Source organism: Poecilia mexicana, unplaced genomic scaffold (assembly GCF_051168715.1).
Source record: "Poecilia mexicana isolate PSO_F unplaced genomic scaffold, ASM5116871v1 scaffold_7, whole genome shotgun sequence".
Lineage (NCBI taxonomy): Eukaryota > Metazoa > Chordata > Actinopteri > Cyprinodontiformes > Poeciliidae > Poecilia > Poecilia mexicana.
In genome coordinates, this window is record NW_028263376.1 from 17,270,379 (window position 1) to 17,292,204 (window position 21,826).

The 21,826-nt window shown below is 37.2% G+C and overlaps 2 protein-coding genes and 1 long non-coding RNA gene across 3 annotated transcripts; 1 reads left to right on the forward strand and 2 right to left on the reverse strand.

The window, feature by feature from the left end:
* Positions 1-1,315: 1,315 nt before the first annotated feature.
* Positions 1,316-5,327, reverse strand: ocstamp (osteoclast stimulatory transmembrane protein). The gene is made up of 3 exons (XM_014985418.2): positions 5,182-5,327; positions 3,353-4,349; positions 1,316-2,751 (listed from the first exon to the last, which is right to left on the reverse strand). Exons 1-3 carry the CDS (start codon positions 5,325-5,327, stop codon positions 2,407-2,409), a joined length of 1,488 nt encoding a protein of 495 aa, XP_014840904.2. The 3' UTR covers positions 1,316-2,406.
* Positions 5,328-6,867: 1,540 nt separating this feature from the next.
* slc13a3 (solute carrier family 13 member 3) lies at positions 6,868-20,625 on the reverse strand. The gene is made up of 13 exons (XM_014985402.2): positions 20,093-20,625; positions 19,173-19,438; positions 18,210-18,388; positions 17,502-17,571; positions 15,622-15,801; positions 15,420-15,545; positions 15,226-15,318; positions 15,037-15,141; positions 14,822-14,919; positions 12,603-12,715; positions 11,358-11,519; positions 8,831-8,968; positions 6,868-8,760 (listed from the first exon to the last, which is right to left on the reverse strand). Exons 1-13 carry the CDS (start codon positions 20,198-20,200, stop codon positions 8,578-8,580), a joined length of 1,821 nt encoding a protein of 606 aa, XP_014840888.2. The 5' UTR covers positions 20,201-20,625; the 3' UTR covers positions 6,868-8,577.
* Positions 19,337-20,842, forward strand: LOC106916876 (uncharacterized). Its single transcript, XR_001418076.2, has 2 exons — positions 19,337-19,466; positions 20,623-20,842. It is a non-coding gene; the product is annotated as an uncharacterized LOC106916876 (long non-coding RNA).
* The last annotated feature ends 984 nt before the right edge of the window (positions 20,843-21,826 follow it).

Genomic DNA, 21,826 nt, shown 5'->3' on the forward strand with positions numbered 1-21,826 from the left:
GTTCTCTGCGTCTGGAATGAGGTAGAGGAGCAGAACGACAGCCAGGGAGAATAATCTGAGTCTGGGGACCATGGGGAACGATTGTCAGACTTGAGGAGTAAAAACCAGGAAAGAGTCAGAGTAACCTTTAAAGGAGATCTGAACAGGTTAGTCAAATTGATCACAAAGGGAAAAAAAGTGCCACAAAAGCCAGAGGGATGGTGTACCATTAAGGAACAACACTCGGAGGACTGGCAGCAGCTCCTCTGACCCTCAGCCTGATGAACCCTGACCCTTAACCTGACGCAGCCTGACGCAGCGCAGGTCAGCTTGGAGCTCGGCTGGTCCAACATCCAAGGCGGCTCCTGGACTCCCTCTGGTGGAGGCTGAGAGGAAATGCAGAGACCACACAGAACCCAACCCAGGCCTCCTGGCAAAACTGCTGCGTGCATTAATAACATTTTAGGGCTATTTGGAAGCATAATAACAGAAAAATAGACTTGAGCTGCTTTGGCAGAAACAAAAATCCTCTTCTGCGCGATTAAATATAAAATATACACCCATTTATTGTTTTTAATTAATTTCATTTAATCGCTTTTAATTCAGTAAAAGTAACAATAGCTGACGTGTGAGCAGATGATAATGAGCAAGCAAAGTCATAAAAAAACAGAACAGTTTTCACCAACTGAGACTCTTTCACGGCTTAGAGTCGTTCAAAAGAATCAAATCGCTGGTGAACGACATCAGAACTCATCAGGTCTGCCCAGATATGATGCTGACGAGGCAGTGAGCAGAGCTGTTAGTACGCTGACTAACTGCATCTTAAAATCTAAAATAAAATAATTATTTATGTTGGACTGGAAGAAAACAAAGCTTATAATTCACGCTTTTAGAATCTAAATGACTCAAAACGCCCTGTTCATGCTTCTGTCATGGTCACCTTCACAACTGCAACTGGAAGTCGAGAGACATCAGGCTCAAATCGTGGCCCTGCTGCGGTGTTGGGGGGTAAATGCAGCTGCTGCTGGAGATGTTTCCTGTATGACATGGTGCTTGTAAATCTAGCAAATGCAGCAAATACGGCTTTACGCCTGAATAAAACCACAAGTGGGCTCAGACTGGAGGACATCGCATGGAGACACGCTTGCAGAAACAAAGGTGTTGGTTCAGTGTCTCACAAACAGGATGTTCGATCATCGGTTCACGTTCTGCAGAAGCACGTCACGGGGTGAGGTGACAAACAGCCATGAGGCCTTCAGAGCCACATGTCAGCACAACAAGTTATGATCATTAAAAGTCAACAAACTGGCTCATCCTCTCCACTGATACTGAGACATTTTTAGTTTTGTCTGACAGACGAATTTATTGTTTATTCTGTCAAATAAATTTTTATTTTGTTTTAGAATATAACTCCAATACATCCAAAGACATAAAACCACTGCCTCATATTTCCCTGCATTTATACCCCAATGTGACAAATTAAAAAAAAAAAAGTAAAGTACATCAGCCTCTCTAGCTGCAGCAGTTCATTTTATTTTTTCGCTGCCAGTCAAACTGCAATTTAAAGTAAAAGTTGGATTTTTTTTAATGATTTAGGTGTGCTTTAGCTAAAACATTATGCTAGTTCAGAGATAAGTATTGATTTTATACATTCAATATTGAGTTGCTCCATGATCACTCAACCTAAATATTTAGCTCCAAACTAAATATTTAGTTTGTAAACTAAATCAGGGTGTTTATTTTTTCACCCTCCAATTCCTGGAAAAGCTTTGATGGTAAGAAGCAAATTAATGTTCAGCAAGTCCAGTAGTGAAACTGAAACTCCAGTGGATCCTGTTTACAAGTTTTGGTTTTTGAGTTCAGGGTGTTTGGTCAATAATTTTTTTTTTACTTTAGCCATATTTCTAAAATGCAATGAAGTATTTGATATAGCTTGCTAACTCAATATTTAGCTCCAAACAAAAACGTTTAGCTCTGAGCTAGCTAAATATTTAGTTAGCTTTGAGCTATAGCTTAAAGCTAAATATTTTGTTTGCCAAATTTAATTACTTAATTGATTGACTAAATATTTACCTTCCTACTTAAATGTTTTGTTTGAAACTGTGATGTTCATAAATGAATGAATAACAGTGAAAATATGAATAACTTATAAAGAAACAAAATAATTTTTAACCCACAGTGGTCATTAAAACTGAATTTTTGTGGTAAATTTTGAGAAGCTAAAAAGAGTTGTGTTGAGCTACTTAAATTGTTCCAAGAAGATGGTAGTTTGCATATTTTTCTATTAAGCCTAATTTGTACTTGGGGTTAGATAATGTTACTTTCATCCATATTACAAGTAAAACAAAAAGTAAAATAGACATAAAAGACACAATATTTTTGTCTAAAACATAAATCTATCATAATTAGGACATTTCACTTAGAAATTCAAACATTAATAGCTTTAGCCGTCCCTTTCTTCCTCATCTTCTGTTTTTCCTCTAATTTCTTTGTCAAATAGGCTCTTCTTCTGTCTTCCTGCTCTCTGAAAAACGACGCGCAGATGTTCCTGCGAAGCCGCCTGGCGTAAACTTCGAGAAACACCATGAGGTAGCTCATGAGCCAGAAACATCCCAGCAGGAGAGTGACGCCCAGCTTCGGAGCTGACGTTGTCACGTCACAGAGAGCCGGTTCGGGGTTGAAGGTCCACTTGTAGTCCTTGTGGAAGTTGATCAGCTCCTGGGTGACACATGACTGAGGGATAATGCAGAGGGCAGGAGGGAACCAGTTAACCTGCAGTAAAAAGAAGAGCATTAAATAAAAATGCATGGACATTACATTTTTTGCACAAAATCGTTCTTCAGTAATGAGATTTTAGTCTGGTGAATTCTGCTTTTTGAGCTCCATCCAACTCAATGTTTACACTCACATGTGAAAATGGCTGCAAACAGATGTGCAATTATATAACCGTACATATTTGAAAAGCAAAAGTAGAGCCTTGTGTACAACCAAGAATAATCCAGCAGTTGGTTCTGACTGGTAAGTCAACAACAAAACATCTGTCTTTTCCAGCAGCCATTGTACAGTGAATACAGCAGTAAATCCAGCTGACCAACTGTCCTGAAACTCAGCTTGGGTTGCCGGGTAATGGGCTGGGGTTGCTAGGTAACGGCACAGTGGAGGTTTTTGAAACAACACTTTTTCCAAACACTAAAAAACTTCTTGTCGAAAAACAGATGGGTAGTTTTTTTTAAGTGCTTTGGCTGTTTTTAGAAGTAGTTGAGACCGAAAATGGAAGTACATTAAAAAAGAAAAGAAGAAAAAATGTGAATTTAGCCAAATCAGGATATTATGAACTGGGGAAATATGTAGAGCTGAAAAGGAGAAACTTTACCTTATAGCTGACAGCTATAGCAGCAGTCGTCGGTGGGAAATCCATCACCCACGGCACGATCACCTGGACTATGTGATACACAACGTGATCTAAAACTACGATTAGAGTTATTGAAATAAAGTATAACGTCACAATGACCAGAGATATGAAGGAAGAGGTACATTCCTGACTTGTTATTTTACAGACTGCGACCCTGATTTTATCTTTAGGCTGCTGTTCATCCCCCTCAGAAGACGCAGCGATGAAGCTGTTATCAAACTGAACAGAAGTCAGGTAGGATTTTAAGTATCGTGCTGATTCAATAATCAGTAACGCAACAAAAACAGCTGCGAGGATCCGGTTTGACAGCAGCTTGTAGTCTCTCAGCAGGTTCTTCGCATGTGAGAAGTTGACCTCTATCTGACCAATCACTTTAGAAAACGTGCTTCTGACTTCTGACACGTCAACATGCGTGAAATGGTCCAACTTCCTTAAATTGGTGACGATGCTCAAGTCCTCCCTCCGCACTCTGATGGCTTCCTCCACCAGGTCTCGCTTCGCTTCGTTGAAGGGTTCAGACGAGTTCAGCAGGGTCCTGGTGAAGCCCTCAGCCGTGCACTTCAGGATCCGCGCGACCGCCCCGACGTTGACCGTGATGTTAGGGATGACATTCAGCACCAGGATCATGATGGAGGCCGAGATGAGGAGTTTGCGTCCCTGTTTGGTGCACACAGTGGGAAGGGTCATGGTGAGAACGCAGCGGAGGGGGTGGAACAGGAAGGAGACCAGCAGCATGGTCACGCTGTAGAAGCAGGCGGTCTGGACCGAAGCAACATGGTCGTACTTTAGGGTCTGTGACAGCCAGTGGTGCAGCAGTCCACCGGTAAAGACGGCGAAGGTGGAGCAGATAGACAGCAGAGAAAGGATTTCGCTGCCTGACGGAGCGGGCTTGGAGTAAACATCCCACATGTAGAACAGCAGAGACTTCAGAGCCTGTATGTGACATCCTGATTTGTTCCTGTGAAGAAGAAAGAAAACCTGTTTTAAACTGGCGGTCAGATTTGATATGAGGGGCTCCAACTTCCAACAGACCCCCAAGAATAACTAATATTCACTTTATGTCAACTTTTCTGCATTATACATTTATTATAATCTCTACGACAGTCACAACAGTGGTTTCTTGCCATTTTTACAATAAATATCGCCAGAGGAAGTACAAAGTTTTTGAAATCATATCCCCACTTTAAAAAAGCTCTGAATTTGGATCTTCTCCTTTATTTTTTTAGTCACAGTAAATAAATAGCCTAAACTAATAGATAAGACATAAACCAGTTACAAAGATGTGCTGTAAACTTTTTTGTTTTAATTTTTTACTGAGTCAAATGACCTGTTGCAACACATAAAGGAGCTCTGGTTTAAAGCAAAACTATAAATATCTCTATTGAAGAGAATAATAGTAATGTAGCTCAAATATAGTGCCATGAAAATGGCATACAGGCAAATTTTTAAAGTAATTATTGCCAGTAATGGTAAAAATAAAAGTACACCACAGGACACCAAGAAATACTTTTAACTAATTTGATTTTTACTCAATATTATTTTAGCTCTTTTTGAGAATTACCCAAGGAAGTAAAAATAATAATAAAAAAAATCAAACAAACATATTTATCACTCACTGAAACAAGAAAACAGGTCATACAACTTAAAATCCAAAAATAAATACATTAGGTTTATTACACTGTCATGATAAATAAATTAACTCTACTTAATTCAACTATATGTAATAAATTAATTAAATCTAATTAATTTTGAGCTCAGTTTTCTTTTTCCAGTGCACAGACATTTCTTACCTGAGCGGTAAAGCAGTGCGCTCCATGATCGACCTTTCAAACAGAACAGGACAAAGCCGCTTTGGGAAGCGTTGCTGAACCTCGAAGGTTAGAAAAGGGGAACTGAGCAGAACAGTCAGCGTCATGTTGGTGTTTGTGGGTCGCATGAGTTCTCACGAGGAAACAAACAAGCATTTTCTGTGAATTAAAGACCAGCGGTGACAAACACGGGTTGTGACCCAAGTTTCATGATGATTTAAACGTGATGACACCAAAAACTGACCAGAGGTTTGTTTATTTTTAACTTCTTAAAGGTCCAATTAAAGCAAACTGATGCACAAACCAGAAATGAGGTTGGGACAAATGCAAAAGCATAATGGCACTGTAAAACATTTGAGACCATTTAGTTGCGTCTGCTGTCTTATACTCTTTAAGTCAAATAAATTTAGCCAGTTTTACACTTTGAACCTAAATGTTTGAGTCTGTGAAGGATAAACTTACAGTAGCAATTTGTGTTAGCACATAAAAAAACTGAAAGAAGAAAAAAACAGGAGTGGGAAGTATTTCCCAGAATGCTTAGCGGCTTGTTTTTCTATCCTGAGATGGAAAGAAAATGTTTTACAGTGTATTTCTAGTCTTCACTTTATCATATATCCCTAAATGGAAGATAAAGAGTTACCTTTTTCAAAACCTACTTTACAAGAAATAAATATTATGATTTACAACAGCAGGTGATAATAAATTTATTTATTTCACGGCTTAATGTTTAGCTTTATGTTCAGAATGCTGCTATAAGTTTCTAAATATCCAGATTTTTTTCCGTTTCATCATTGATTGATGAAAATGTTTAGTCATCTTGCATCATCAAGTCAAGAGTCTGATAGGTGGAGTAAAGAGCAGAATGTAATTTGTCAAACATTTGTTCAGTTGGATGCTATTCTAGGTTACCTCCTACTACAATGTTCAACTGAAGACATTATGAAAATTAAACTTTTATTTTTTTATGCAAAATAAATGTTTTAAATTGTTTTTAAAGTATTGCCCAAGTACTAATAAACAACCTCCTCAGCGGGGGTGCTGTTTATGCTGTTTATGCTTTTTTGCAGTAAAACAGGATATTATTCCCCAAAAATCAGAAACTGACTGGATTCAAATTATTATCTTCCTTAAGAAGTGATAATTTAGTGAGAAACAGTCTCCTTGTCTCATAAATTCTTTTTTCTTGTTGAAAACCACAGAAAGCAATAGCAAAATTAAACAGGTGCAGACAGAAAAGCTACACCCACGATGCACAAACATACCTTGCGAAAAACTTAATCTAGAAAAAATATTGTTCTTCTATCTAACCTTTTTAAACAGATGTTTCTGTTTGAGCTGAATCCAGTCTGCTTTTGTGGATTCTGGTTGAGTATTTTCTAGTTTTGCATGTAAACATTAAAAGTTTCTGCTGGTGACGCAGCACTAAATAAATGACCTCTGCAGCCTTGCAGAAGTTAACCATTGCTCTAAGGCCTTGTGACTTCAGAGTGACAAAATAATCCTTTATAACACCAAGCAAACACGGGTTTTACTGCTGTTTGGACAAAATGTGCAAAAATGTGTGAAAACCTTCATTCACTCGGTTTGTCATTGTATTAAAACTTTTTTTGACAGAACATGCAGGTAAATCATAAAATGAACAGATTCAATAATTAACTTTCATCAATATAGTTGGGGGATTTTTTAATTACTGGATGTGTGTGCAGAAGGATTCACCAACATGATTGCTTTCTGAATTTCAGTGATACATGTATTATAAAAGTTATTCACAGTTGTTTCTCTCCTTTTTGACTGGCCTTGTAGTAATAAATACAAACGGCACCCTCTATGAAACAGAATTTAAATGTACAGCATTGGGAAATGTACTGGGTCCTCTCTCAAAATTATTCCCTCAGGTGTTGCAACCATTATAACCAACTAGAAGTGATTTGGACTTGTAGCTTTTGGTGCTATTACCTGGTTCTGATGCCACATTTTCTGTGATTTTTCTAATTTTGTTATTTATTTGTTGTCTATTGTGTCTATGATCAAATGTGTACATGAAGAAGAATGGCTTTATGTACAAATAAAGTGGCAGGACCTCCGAACACCAGTTAACATGGCAAGCTAATTATGACGATGTTTGACCCGATCATCTCCTTCTGATAATTTTAAGGTTGTGTAGATTACTGGGATGGCTCTAAAGATAATGTTATGAGATATTTCCACCATGTTTGGAGTGTTAAAGGGGATCTATTATTCAAAATTCACATTTAGCAGGTTTTTATATTTCAATTTGCATTTCTACTGCTTCTAAAAACAGCTAAACTAGAAAGTTTTTTGGCAATAAGTTAATGTTTTTCTGGTGCCTGGAAAATGAGCTGTTTCAAAAACTTCCCAATTTTCAAGTCACAATCAGTGGCCACTCCACAGTTGCCTAGCAACTCCAGCCAAGCCCAGCCTGTCACCTAGCAACCTGAGCAATACTTCAGGACTTTGATCAGCTGGTTTCACCTCTGTCTGAACTGTACAATGGCTGCTGGAAAAAACAACTGTTTTGTTGTTGACTAACCATCCAGACACTGTATGTCAATAAAACAAAACAGTTTGCTCCACTGGCAGATTATTTGCCAGTTTTATTAATACTAAGGAATAACTGACTTTAAACAAGCTCCTGTATCTTGCTAAAATTGTAAGTTTGTTTTGTCTTATTTCAAGTGTACTAAGATATTTGCACTAGAAAGTAGACCAAAAATACTTGGTAAGATTTTGTGTTTTTGCTTTTTGGAAGTTAGACTCAGTCATTTAACTCCAGTAAATGCAACGTTTAAGGCTTCAGGAAGCCAAGATACTGGCCTTCCTGTTCCAACTTGACTTGGTAACAACGTATGAAGGTCTATTAAACATATGTTATCTGACAGGTCTGCACAGATCCTGACCTAAACCCACTAAAACACTTTCAGGAGGAATTGGAGAAGAAACTGAGAGGCAGGGCTTCTTGTCCAACATCAGTGTCTGACCTCACAAATGGGTTTCTGTAAAAGAAAAGTCCAAAACCAGAAGAGCTGAAACTGTTTTGACTGAAGAAAGGGTGCCGACATCAGATTAAACTCAATGGATTAAGAATTACATGTCACACAAATTCTTACATCTGACGACATCTGGTACTTCTGGCCCAGTTAGTGTATGATAATTCAACATTTTTTACAGCATATTCACAAATATTAAAGCCAAAGTGAACATTAAAGATAAGAAGCAATAATTACAACACGCTTCCTAAAGGCAGAAGAGCCAGGAGCAGCAGAAAAAGAGCTCTGTGGTGTTTTAGCACATTTGAAAACAGACGCGTCCATGTGTAGTTTTAGTTCTTAAATCTATATACAGTCTGCATTTACATCCTCAGAGCGTGGCGTTGGTTGACCTCATGGACGGGAAGTGAACACGTGGAGAGGCAGCAGTAGTGTTGGCGGTGTGAGCCCATTGTGGGTAGGAGCTCAAGTTAAACATGGCGACGCCCCATGTGTTCATAGCCAGAGACACGGAGAGGATCCCCAGGATGTTCATGACAAAGCCGGTTTTCACCTGAAACAGAGGGGAAACATGAGGACCGCTGCTGGTTTTTAAAGTGAACGAGTCGGTCTGAGTTCGTTACCATGTCTTTGACCATGAGATGTCCGGATGCAAAGGCGATGGAGTTGGGTGGAGTGGAAACAGGAAGCATGAAGGCGTACGAACATCCCACAGTGGCAGGAATCATGAAGTACAGAGGATTCACAGAGACACGAATGGCCTGCAGAGACAGTCCTGCTCTTCAACATTTCATTTAGAAAGGATTTAAAGGTATTAAACACTCAGACATGTTTAACTTGTTCTTCTTACTGGAAAACGCTTTAATCAGAATCAGCTTTATGAGCCAGGTTTGTTCAGACAAAACAAGGAATCTAACTTCCTACAGTAAGTGTTTTGCCAAAATACGATTTAGGCAAAAAAAGACTTTTGGCAAAAAATGACTTCTTATTAATATTATAGAAAGGTGATAATATATTATTTTATATATTACTGTTGGAGAAAAATACTCAAATATGCTGATTTTAAAATGCAAAGCTGCCATATTGGATTTTGACGAAACTTCAAATTTCAAGTTTCAACGTCTGAGTAAAATTGAACCTAGTTTATTTATTTGTTTCATTTCATTGAAGAGACTCTGGATTTTTATTTTATTTGTTTGTTTATATAACTCAACACAATAGCCTGAAAAAACCTGTGTCCAGTTCACGTTTTAAAAATGTCAGTCAAAATGGTGGCATTTCAAAAACTGTGTACTTTCTTATTTAATCTTTATTATAAACAGGTTAAATAACCACTGCTTCCCTATTTGTTCACAGCATTTTGTATTTACACTGCAAAAACATAAATTCTTACCAAGTATTTCTAGTCTAGTTTCTAGTGCAAATATCTTAGTACATTTGCAATAAAACAAAACTAATGCACAAGAAAGTTTTCAGCAAAATATAGCAGCTTGTTTTGATTCAATACTTCCTTAATAATGATAAAAATTTACTATTTCAATTGGTAGATTATTTCATTTGTAACAAGACATTTTCCTTTGTTATAAGTAGAATAATCTATCAGTGAATCTAGTACTTATTTGTCAATATTAAGGAATTATTTACAATAAAGCAAGCTGGTATATTTTGCTGAAAAGTTACTTGTAAGTTAGTTTTGTCTTATTTCAATTGTATGTTTGTACTAGAACCAAAAATACCTGGTAAGATTTTGTGTTTTTTGCAGTGTACTCAGTTAGAACTGGAATGTACGGAGCCCCTAAGGGGACATGGAGGAAAAAAAAAAAGGAAAGAAATCCCGACTTATTATCGCGAGATCCCGAGAAACTAAGTCGAGATCTCGAGATCCCGACTTATTATCGCGAGATCCCGACTTATTATCTCGAGATCCCGACTTATTATCTCGAGATCCCGAGAAACTAAGTCAAGATCTCGAGATCCCGACTTATTATCTCGAGATCCCGAGAAACTAAGTCAAGATCTCGAGATCCCGACTTATTATCTCGAGATCCCGACTTATTATCTCGAGATCTCGAGATCCCGACTTATTTTCTCGGGATCTCGAGATAATAAGTCGGGATCTCGAGATAATAAGTCGGGATCTCGAGATAATAACTCGGGATCTCGCGATAATAACTCGGGATCTCGCGATAATAAGTCGGGATTTCGCGATAATAAGTCGGGATTTCGCGATAATAAGTCGGGATCTCGAGATCTCGACTTAGTTTCTCGGGATCTCGCGATAATAAGTCGGGATTTCTTTCCTTTTTTTTTTTCTCCATGTCCCCTTAGGGGCTCCGTAGTAATGCGTTAAATGTTGTTTGTCAGGATTAATCTCTTATGTGTTTGACTAATTAAGTCTTTCAATTAGACGAATAAACAGCTTGAGTTCATATTTTATTTTGATTTAAATTCAAACAAACCGTCAATTTAAACACAAATTCTTCAAACTATGCATCCTGCAGATAAAACTTAAGGATTTCTTTGTGCAAAGGCAATAAACCCTTTCGGTAATCATTACCATAATAGCAGCAGTTAATGTCCAACAGGTTAGAAACAAGAGAACATCCACTGCCAGAGTTTAACAAGTCGCTGAGGCTCTTAATAAGAACAAGAACTGAACCAAAACTCGGTCACTGTCCACAGCTTTAACATCCAGTTTTTATCTTTTACTGCCATATTTATCTGCACGTTTACATTGAAGTGAAGCATAAAACAGATTTAACCCTTTATGTTCTAAATTTAACATGTCCGCCTGGATATTTTTGCTTATTTTAATTTATTTTCATAATTTACCGTCTATTAAAAGCGTTTCATCGAATTAATTTCACCCCCTGCTACGGCGGGAGTGAAATTACCGTAATAACCCAACATTGGCTGGAAAGCGCAACGCCTCCCCTTTCAGAAACTGTTGGAATCTTTCAGTTAGCGCACCGTGTGGCGGAATTACGGTACTGCAAGTTTGGCTGGATCGCTGGCGCTCCATTAAGAACTTAAAGGTTTAATTGTATAATTTAGCATCTGTAGAGACTTTTTCCACCAGTGAAATCATATATATTCACGTGTGCTCATAAGAAACAAGTTTTATTTTATAATTCTAGTTGTTAGACTCACCAGTTCAGCAATGACAGGCAGAAATATGATAATAGTTGCTGTGTTGCTGGCAAACTCAGTGAAACAAGCCAGGAAAGCAGTGATTAACATGACAGCTACAGCTGGGGGAACTTCAGCCAAGGGCTGGAGGTGACCTCCGATCCAGGACGCAAGGCCAGACTCCTGCCGCAAGGCAAAATATCTGGGTTAAGGGTCAAAGGTCAAATAAAAACATAATAAACTACATTTCAGAAAAGAACAAATAAAAGAAAAACCAGCAGAGAAAGTAAGGAGCATGGCAGAGTTGTAAAATAAAAAAGGAAAAGTACTCAAGTAGGTTTTTCAGGTATTTGTACTGTACTTGTAGTTCTGAAAACTTTTTACTTTTACTCCCTACATTTTCAGAGAAATATCTGCACTTTATACTCCTTACATTTTCACATATAGCTCGTTACTTCCATGATGAAAAAACTAATAATAGCAGAAAAAAATCCACCGTTCGCACAAAGAGTGAGTTCTCGTGTCGGTAATTACACTGGTCAACAGCCAAAATAATTGTCTGGGGTTTTTCACCTGTTTTAGGGTCAGTTTTACGAGCTGAATCCGAAAATCACGTTGGTTTTGTTCAATCAGGTCAACTTTCTGAACTACGATGCAACATGAGCATCAAATGGATGGAGAATTTTGCACAATGAAGACGTAATGTTCATTTTACATGTACTCACCCTTATAAGTGTTACAAATATCTATTTATCTAGTTACAAAAAATAATCATAGTATTTTTTGTAACTGTGAACTTCTAAATATGAAGAAAGTCCTTAATAATACAGAATCTTATGCTATTAGATTCTGTATTGCTATTATTTTTAAATTTAGCAAAACAAAACAATTTTGCGAATCCATACTCAACTAAAACGTGAAATATTATTCTGGTTTTAAAGTAAAATATGAGAAAATATATAAACATTTGGTTTAAATTGTATATTTACGTAGGATATCTAGTTTTAATTATCAAAGAAAAAGATGTTCCCGTTTTTCGACATGAGTTTTATGAGGTAATTCGTTGCACTGATCCTCCAATTACTATTCTAGTTTTTATTTTCTCAGACTTTATTGACTCATTTTTCCAGGAATTGCTTTTAAGCTGCAGCAAACTATTGGCTGTTTCATGTTAGGAGAGAACATAAAGGCTAGACAAATAAGCTCTGACTGCAATCAGTTTATGACTTAAAGTACGAAGCTCATTTGGGGAAAGAAACTCGTTACCTCACAAGCTTTGGCCATTGCAAAGCCGCCTCCAAGCAAGAGGATAATGTTCCAGGGAACAGAGTCCTGGGCCTTTTTCCACGAAAGGAGAGGGACGTATTGAGTGTTTACAGCTGAAAAAAATGTAGAAGAAAAAGAATGAGACTTTATTTTTATGAACTCTGCAAAAGTTTGCATGGTAGAAATCTTAACAGTTCTGTAGATTAATAGATTTAATTCTCTTCCTTTCAAATATTTGACCCAATTCAGACCAAAGAGCCGCATGCTTTGCTTTTGAGTGTCCAGGGGTTTATTTGACCAGCTGAACATAACAAACACAATCTCGTGCACATGTGCCTCAGACACCAAACATCCACAAAGCAGTGCATTCTCAGAAACACGTTTCCATCTTTTTAGAGGAGATAATGAATAACATTCTGGATACTTTCCAGGACCACAACCATAAATAATATTCACCAAAGCTGCGACTTAAAAAGAAGCCTTCAACAGCAGCTCTCATACATCATGGTGGCTCGTTTGTTCCCATGAAAGAGAGGCGAGTCTCAAAAATGTGAACACTGTGTAAAACAAAAAGCCCAGGGCCAAATCTGGCCCACCATAGCTTCTTCTGTGGGCCGTTAGACTTCAGAGGGGAGCATAAACAAAATAATACCTGTTTGCCTAAAGATTATCGATCAAGTCAAAGCAGTTTTTATCTATAAATGGTCAAATTACATCAATCAGTCCCTCCAGCTTTTTGCAAATCCACAAATTAACATCAAATCTACATATCCCTGCAAGTTTTTGCGCTAATGGATAATTGTGAGTTTATTGCAAATTTTCTGCAATTGTGAAAAATATTGTATTATTGATTACTCACCCCTACCTGCAGGTGGCAGTATGTCTTACTGCTACTACATTTCTGTCTCCATTTTAATTGATGCATCATTGTGGTGGTTCACCACCATAACATGTTTTCTCTATTTGCAGAAAAAGATTTTACTGTGGTCAACTTGAGCCTCAAAACCAGATTCATGTAAATGATTTTGTTTCTTGTCTTTCTTTAAAAGAAAGGCATAATGCGTTTCTTTTTAAGGTTTTGTAGCCTGTTTCATGCTGTGATGCAGATTCTATTTTAGTGATTTGTTGGTCTGAGATTCTTTTTCACAAAGAAAAATATTTTCCTTTGGAAAGCTTTATTCCTTTAAAGGTGTTGTATTATGCTTCCTTGAACATGCTAGAATAGGTTTATGAGCTGCACAAAGCGTGTTCATTAATTTTTTATGCACAAAATAATTCTTAGATAATTAGATTTTAGTTTGGTCAGTTCTGCCTTTGTTGAGCTCCTTCCAGCATGAGCTGCTGTCACTTTAAATCCAAATAAACTCAATGTTTACACTCATACTTGCAAATGGTTGCAAACAAATGCACAATTATACAGCCACACATCTTTGAAGAGCATTAGGAGAGCCTCCAGCACAACCAACAAGAAAGCAGCAAGTGGCTTGTGAATGGTTAGTCAACAACAAAACACTTGTCTTTTCCAGCAGCCATTGTACAGTGCATAGAGCAGTAAAACCAGCTGACCAAACATGCTGGAGCTCAGTTGGGGTTGCTAGGTAATGGAACTCTATCCTTCAATTGTAACTGAACAATCAAGAGGTTTTTGGAACTGCTCGTTTCCTAGACACCAAAAATCATGACATATCATCACGTATTGCCGAAAAAAAAACTGCTAGGTGAATTTTGAAGCACTTGTGCTGTTTTTAAAGTTGAGATTCAACACAAAAACATGCAAAATGTGATTTTTACATAAAACTTTAATAAAATAAATCTTTTAGCATTCACTCAAGTTATCTTTGTCTGTTATTAAATTTTGTTTGATGATCTAAAACATTTATGTGTGACATAAATCAACAACAAAACAGAAATGTGTAAGCGGGACAGTATTTTCTTCACAGCATTGTATGTTTCTCCTCAGTGGAAAATGCAAATTATATTGTACACATGAACTGAAAACACAAAGTACAACTACAGCGCTTTAAAAGCTTACTCTAATCACAGAGACAGAGAACGTACAGTCTCCCTGCCAGACGGGAACTTTACTAAGACTCTCTAATCTACATTATTAACATTCCTCAACCTGCTCTGTGTATTTTGCAACAGCTTCTGTAGGGAAGAGCGCTTGAATCTGACCCAAATATCCAGTCATAAATATTAACTTTTGACATGTGACCAACCTTTTGGGTCAAACCACCAACTCAGAGAGGGTTTTTGTGATGGGAAGAAGAACAAAATGGACACGATGATGACACCAGTGACAGCGTCTGAGACATACCTGCAGAAAACGCAAGAAACAAAAATAAAAAAGACTAAAAGCAATTAGTAGGCTTTTCTAAACAATGATACCTTTTCTAAAATTTTAAAGATGATGGGAAAGGTATCCATTTCTTACCCTTTTTTGAAAAACACAGACCAGCCAGTAACAAATTTGGGATCTCTTGTGAACAGAAGAACAGCGAATAAAATAAAAAAGAAAGAGATGGCCCCTTCTGCAAAGCTGGAATAAAAAGTGAGTAAACGGTACAGTAACAGAAATAGTACATATTTGTATGAAATTAAAAGAAAACTCAAGAGTCCTCACTTCATGGGTCCCAGTTTTCTGTAATCTTCTTTAATTAACGCTTTGGCTCTGGCTTCTGCCTGGGCTCTGTGGTCGTGTTTTGTGAAACATAACCTGGATTTTAAAAAAATAAGTGTGACATTAGACTGTTATGTTTCACTACAGCAAAATCACACAATATTCCAACCAAACATCACAATATAATTTTATATTACCTTGTATTCAGTCCGCCGTAGAGAAAAGAGATCCAAATCCACCCCAAAAACAGAAAGAGAAGCATAAGGGGGAAAGCAAAGGCAAACCAAGAGCCAAAGTTGATAAGATCGCAGTCTGGGAAGTAGCTGTAAAGAACAATAGGCTCACTGGTAAAAGGAGTCATTTCTAATAAGAAAATCTGTTTTTTTAACATGAATTTACCTTTTGAGCTGTCCAATCAGGATGAGGTTTGGTGCTGTGCCTGTCAGCGTTGCTGTACCTCCAATACTGGCAGCATAGGGAATACAGATCAAGAATCCTTTCCACACTTTCAGCTGATACTCTGACTCTGACTGGATCTCCTCAGCCGTCCTCATGTCTGCAGGCTCCACAGCTTCCATCCTTATTGAAGTTTAAAGACACGAATGAAACATTACACTACTATTGACATGTAAGTTCCTTTATAAAATGAAGATATCAAAACAAATGTATCTCTTTTTTTTAAACGTAAAATGTAAGTTAGCTCGGAAACAAGCTAACCTTCTCCAAGCTAACCGTCATCAGACGGTTAGCTTGGAGAAGGTTAGCTTGTCGCTAAACGTCGCCAGACGGTTAGCTTGGAGACGGTTAGTTAGTTAGCTAACTGTTTCTTGTTATTTTCTGTTTAGCTAAGCTAACCATTACTCTCAGTTCTTATTCTACACCAAGTTAAGACGAGCTAATTCTATTTTTTGCTAACCTTATGAAAGCTATGTATTTTGACCATTGATGTTTAGCTAAGACCATTATTGTTACCTGTTCTCATGTTTAAGCTAAGTTAAGTTAAGCTAAGCTAAGCTAAGTGTCGTCTTGTTATGACTTTATTTCTAGATAAACTAATTGCATTTTTCTTCTACCTTTCAACACCCAGTTCAAGAAAAAAACTTGAACTGCCAAATGGAACAGTGGAAAAATAAAATAGACTAAAATACCTGTTTAGTGTTCTCAAACCAGATAAACTCAGATTATCTGGGTTTATCTGAGCCCAGATAATCTCTGGTTTTTAATCGAAACCAAATCAAAGTTTGGTTTCGATTAAAAACCAAACTTCGATTGGTTTTTAATGGAAGTTAAGAAAATATACGATAAGCAAACAGTTTTTTGTCCATTTATTTTTAAAGCAGTTATTTTGAAAGCTAAGGTAAAATAACTGAGTTTCCACCCATATATCTATTATCTGAATCCACTTGTCAGTTGTGGGGTGGCTGGTTCCTATCTTAAGACTGTGTTTCATAAAATAGTCTAACCTTTATCTACAAAATAGTCAATGTTTAGACTATTTTAAGAAAAGTTTCACTATCTATCTTGCTTATCTCAATTTCATGCCAAGTTAAGACAAGATAAACTGATCTGAGTTTTATGATAAGCTAAATTGTATTAAGAAATTTGAGTTAGGAAAACTGTTTATCCGTTTTCATTATCATTTCAATTCTGTTTATTTTATTTTTATTCCCTAAATTAAGACAAGTTAAGCTAAGTGACTTTCTAATTTTTGTTTTCGAACTTGGTTCAGAATAACTAACAAAGGTTGATTATTTTTCCACTGTTCCATTTGGCAGAATAAAAATAATCTACATGTTTTCCACTTTTTCAGTCCAGGTTCCATGATGAGAACAGCTAATCTAAACCATTGTTTCAAAAAAAAATTGCTTTCTCTCAATTTTTATCCAAATCTAAGCTTGTTTGGGTTATTGCTAAGCTAGAATAGGCTAAAATAAGCTAAGCCAAACTAAGCTAAGCTAAGTGTTTCCCGGCTGCAGCTTATTGATGTATTCTATTTTTCTCAGAAGTAAACGAGTTTTGATATGGAAGCATCTCTAGTAATCCGCCTGGTTTCAAATTGAAAAAGAAAAGGGATTGCTTCAGTCTAAAAACTCCATCTTTAGGGACTTTAACTTAAGCTGCAGGTGATATTTTGCAACATAAATTCTGACTTATGTGATGAAATGTGAAACACCAAACGAGCTACAACTAGGATGTGTTAAAGATTCCATGAATTCCATCTAAGTTCAGGAATTCCTCTAAGAAATCACTACCAAAATGATCTCTCTCTGCTCTTTTACCCATCCATTGACAGCACATGTTTTTCAGAAGGCTCTGATGGCAGCGAATGGAGCTTCAGTGAAGTTTGACCTGCAAGAAATTAAATTGAGACAAAGTTTTGGTTACATAGAATCCAAAAGATATAAATATAAGTTAAATTATTTGCTGTTTTAGAAGGCTGCACTTTAAATTAATTTAACATGACAGCCACATGGGATAAGAACAATAATCGATTGCTATTTGATGATTCACTAACCCTACTTCCCAGGACTCTGTGTATTTTAAACTGCACAAAGTTCGTACATTAGATTCCATATTATAGAGTTAAACAGGACAATGTACATTATATCTGCATTTTTTATGTTATAGTAAATGAGTAATTCTTGAATTAAATACTTCGTAATGATTTGTCCATCAACTCTCTGCTTGATATTTTCCACCAGCTTCTCTGGGAAATATTTACCCCCTCAACAAATAAATGTGCAACTATATTTCCAAACTAGTCACTGATTATGTCAGTCAGTGTGTAGTGTTAGAATTCAGGGCTTATTCTGAGATTTTCCAAGAGATAATGTGATGGGACTGCATCATAGGAAAGTCTGAAATGATCAATAAAGCAGAAAAAATTTAATCTCTGACGTAATCAAAACAGATCTTCTGTTTAGGTTGTTTTGATGGAAGCCTTCTTGATTTCCTGTTAAAACCACGGTGCCAACATTACACTGGACCATTTATTGCAGCACTGTCACGATCCTCTGGGGATTTGCACTTTTGCTTCAGGGTCTCCAGGTCCCCAAACAGGCTCTCCAGGATGGCGTTTGCAATGGGAAGCATCATGGCTGTTGTGGCGGTGTTGCTGAGCCACATGGAGAGGAAGGATGACGTCATCATCATTCCCAAGATGAGCCTGAGGAGATACAATGAATCCACTTTAATCCTTGAAAGGATCTTTGTTACAGCTTTAAACGTGACTTATTATGCTTCCTTGAACAGATTAGGATAGGTTTATGAACTACACCAAACATGTTCATTACATTTTTTTCCACAAAATCATTTTTAGATATTGAGAGTTTAGTCTGCTAAATGGTCTCCTTTCAGAATGAGCTGCTTTTGGGCTACTGTCACTTTCAATCCAAATGAGCTGATGCTGGCCATGCCTCCTCCAATTTAAACACATGAAAATAGCTGCAAACAGTTGCACAATTATACAACCTTTCATCTTTGATAAACAGAAGTGGAGCCTCCTGCACGACGAACAAGAATACCATAAGTGATTTTTGAATAGTAAATCAACAAAAGAAATATGTGTCTTTTCCAGCAGCCATTGTACAGCAGTAAAACCCTTTAAGCTGACCAAATGTGTTGAGCTTTGGTGGAGTTTCTAGGGAATGGCAGAGTGCCTGTTGATTTGTGACATTACATTCAGAAGGTTTTGGAAGTGGCTCATTTTATTCCCAAAAAACAACTGAGTGTTTTTAAGCACTTGGACTGTTTTTAGAAGCAGTAGAAACCCAAATCGATTTACAAAAATGTACCAAAATGTGAATTTATAGAGTCGATCGCCTTTAAATCTAATTCTTCTCCACCTTGAATTTAATTTGGTTTGGGTAGAAGTAGATCAGGATGATTGTGTATGATTAGTTTCACAAACATCAGAATAACGAATTCTCAATCAAAACTTTCGCTCTCACCAAGCAGGTTTCACTCCGACAATACTAAGGACCTTCAGGGCTATCCTACGGTGCAGGCCCCACTCCTCAATCGACGACGCCATCACAAGACCGCTGAGGAAGAGGAAGTTGGTCTCGATGAAGTACTGGGGGCAGACTGTTTTGGACGGGAGAATCCCCAGCGTCGGGAAGAGGCAGACTGGAAGCATCGCTGTGACCGCCAGAGGCAAGGCCTCTGTGCACCAAAACGTAGCCATCAGTATCACAACGTAAAGGCATTTTCCCTCCTGAAAGAGGAGCAACACACACCTTAAGGTCAAAACAACACACAGTCAAATAATCCATGCTTTTCTACCATTTTGTATGTTTTTGAGTCTAAAAGAGAAGAAGCAGGATAAATTATGAAAAACTCTGGACACCAAAATGTGTTTTATTGAGTTTCAAGCTGTGGATAATTTTTTTTTAAATAAGTAAATAACTAGTTTAATGGTAACAAATGTATAATGCACTAAAAGTATGTTCAAAAACACTGAAAACATAGAAAAACATTGAGTTAATTTGTTACACGTAATCAAATTAAGTTGGTCAAACTTAATTTATTTATGTTTGTTTAACATGACAACTTAATAAACATAATATATTTAATTAAATAAACTTAATTTCATCACTTGTAACAAACTAAGTTTATTTTCAGTTTGATCAGCTGATTTCTTGGATCCAAACATTTCAATCTGAGACAGACTATTTTCATTTTTATGTAATTTAATGTTCTTCTGCATAAAAAATTATGTTAACCAAAATATTTCATTAACAAAAACAACATAAGAATGAGTCAATTTTCAGTTTTAATCAGATGAAATCTGTAGCTTAGTGCTCAACAAATGACTCCGTGTTTTCTAGCTAACTGAATAAAATCAGACACAAACGTGATCAGTACTTACCTTTTCTGGCAGAGTAAAAAGTAAAGGCAGGAACACGAGTGGCGTGAGGAAGAGAAGCAGCTGCTTGTGGACGCACCACAGCTTCTTGGACACCACAGATATTTTCATTCCCTCACTGGGTTTCCTGCTCTGTTTAGGGAAATAAAGTGGCTGGGAAAAGCATGAGAGGGATCACTATGAAGCCCTCGGCTGGACGCAGGAGAAGATTAACCACACGCTCTGCTACAGGTTAACTCCTCCTGTGGTGGTGTTTCATAGGACAGTCCATTTTCCGTCAGGTTTCCAAATGACCGGCTTCTCCCACAAATCTGCAAGTTCATGCACTAAAAAGCTTCAGCAGGAAATGCCTGAGAAATCTAAATGTTGTTAATGATCTAGTAAATAAAGACTGTAATACAGGGTAGTGAGAATGCGCTATCGAATAGGATTATGCAACTTTTATGGAGAAAATGTGAAGATCTAGCTGTTAGAAAACAAATAAGAAAAGGAAAGAAAGTTATAGCTTATCATGTTTTCTTTGTTTCATCTAGATGATTCAGATTTTGAAGCCACTGGACGTCACAGCTGAGCAGCAGCAACTCAGACCTGATAATGAAATTTGATTTAAACTACTTAGTGTTTTCCAGGCTCATAGCTCCATTTTCTCACACAATCATGTAATTTTGTTAACTTCAGTTGTTAAGAAAATGTTTTTATATATATGAAATATGACTTAAAATAAATTGTACTGTGTAGTTTAATTCTTTGAAATTCGTCTCTATCTCTTTAAGAAGCTCCTGCTCTTTCTGAAACTGAAGTCCTCACAACATGGCTCCTTTGTTAACCCTTTAACATTTTTACCCCCACTGCACTGAGAAGTGGCTCATATAATGAGCTCTGCATGTGAACAGTTCCACCAGGTGTTTGCTAATTGATGCTGGCTGAAGGAGCAGAGTGGGGGATGGCTGCTCTGAGAGGGGGAAACGTGGAAACTTTAAAACTGCTGTTTCGGTGGGTTTCCCTCCTCGTCTGTTGGTATTTGGTTCTTCATAAGTGAAGTTCAGCTTTGTGTAAATTTGCTCAACTGTTTCCATAACAAATCAATCTCATATATGCTGCTTTGCATAAACAGCAGGTTTCTGCACAGACCGAGTTGAGATCTTAAATGAATCATGACCCAAGTTTCCAGTGTGGGTAGTGCCTTCTTCAGTTATTTGCCATTAAATTTGAGGTGTTTTGTTTACCAGTAAGAGGATGTATATACATATTATGACATCTTTGCGAGAAAGAAATCACAGGAAACTGATTCATTCAAATCTTTGTTTGTTATTGTACCTTGTTTGCAATGGAAACCAAACTCAAATTCCCTTTTTAAACCAAAAACAATGATGAAAAAAATTAGATTTTGTTTCTTTATTTGAATGCTCTCCAGTAGCAGTCCAGTGCAACAAAACTGAAGAGACCTCTGACTAAAGACTGACGCTATTTGATAGTCTTATATCTGTCATACAAGCTATCCGCTCAATTTCCAGGCAGCAGAGACAAGATTTCCTGGTTGACACCGTAAGTTGTAGTTAAACATTGCTAATCCACCTCATTTGCTTTTGCTGCTGCTCTTTAAACATCTGTCTACTCTTTAGTCCTGCCCTGCATCCATAAATGACCTCTCTTGACCTCTTTTAAAATTTGGCGTCAAAGTTCATGTTTCATTTGAGCTTTTGAGATGGTAACTAATTAGCTGGAGGAGTAAAAAAA

What these genes read in the sequence shown, in the direction of transcription:
- ocstamp (XM_014985418.2), bottom strand. Translation starts at nt 5,327, where the DNA reads ATGCGACCCACAAACACCAACATGACGCTGACTGTTCTGCTCAGTTCC. An exon ending in CGCACTGCTTTACCGCTCAG is followed by an intron (nt 4,350 to 5,181) that starts GTAAGAAATGTC and finishes TCTTCTTCACAG; the next exon opens with GAACAAATCAGGATGTCACA. An exon ending in CTATAGCTGTCAGCTATAAG is followed by an intron (nt 2,752 to 3,352) that starts GTAAAGTTTCTC and finishes TTTTTACTGCAG; the next exon opens with GTTAACTGGTTCCCTCCTGC.
- slc13a3 (XM_014985402.2), bottom strand. Translation starts at nt 20,200, where the DNA reads ATGAAAATATCTGTGGTGTCCAAGAAGCTGTGGTGCGTCCACAAGCAG. An exon ending in TTTTTACTCTGCCAGAAAAG is followed by an intron (nt 19,439 to 20,092) that starts GTAAGTACTGAT and finishes CTCCTCTTTCAG; the next exon opens with GAGGGAAAATGCCTTTACGT. An exon ending in TGACAGTGCTGCAATAAATG is followed by an intron (nt 17,572 to 18,209) that starts GTCCAGTGTAAT and finishes AATTTCTTGCAG; the next exon opens with GTCAAACTTCACTGAAGCTC.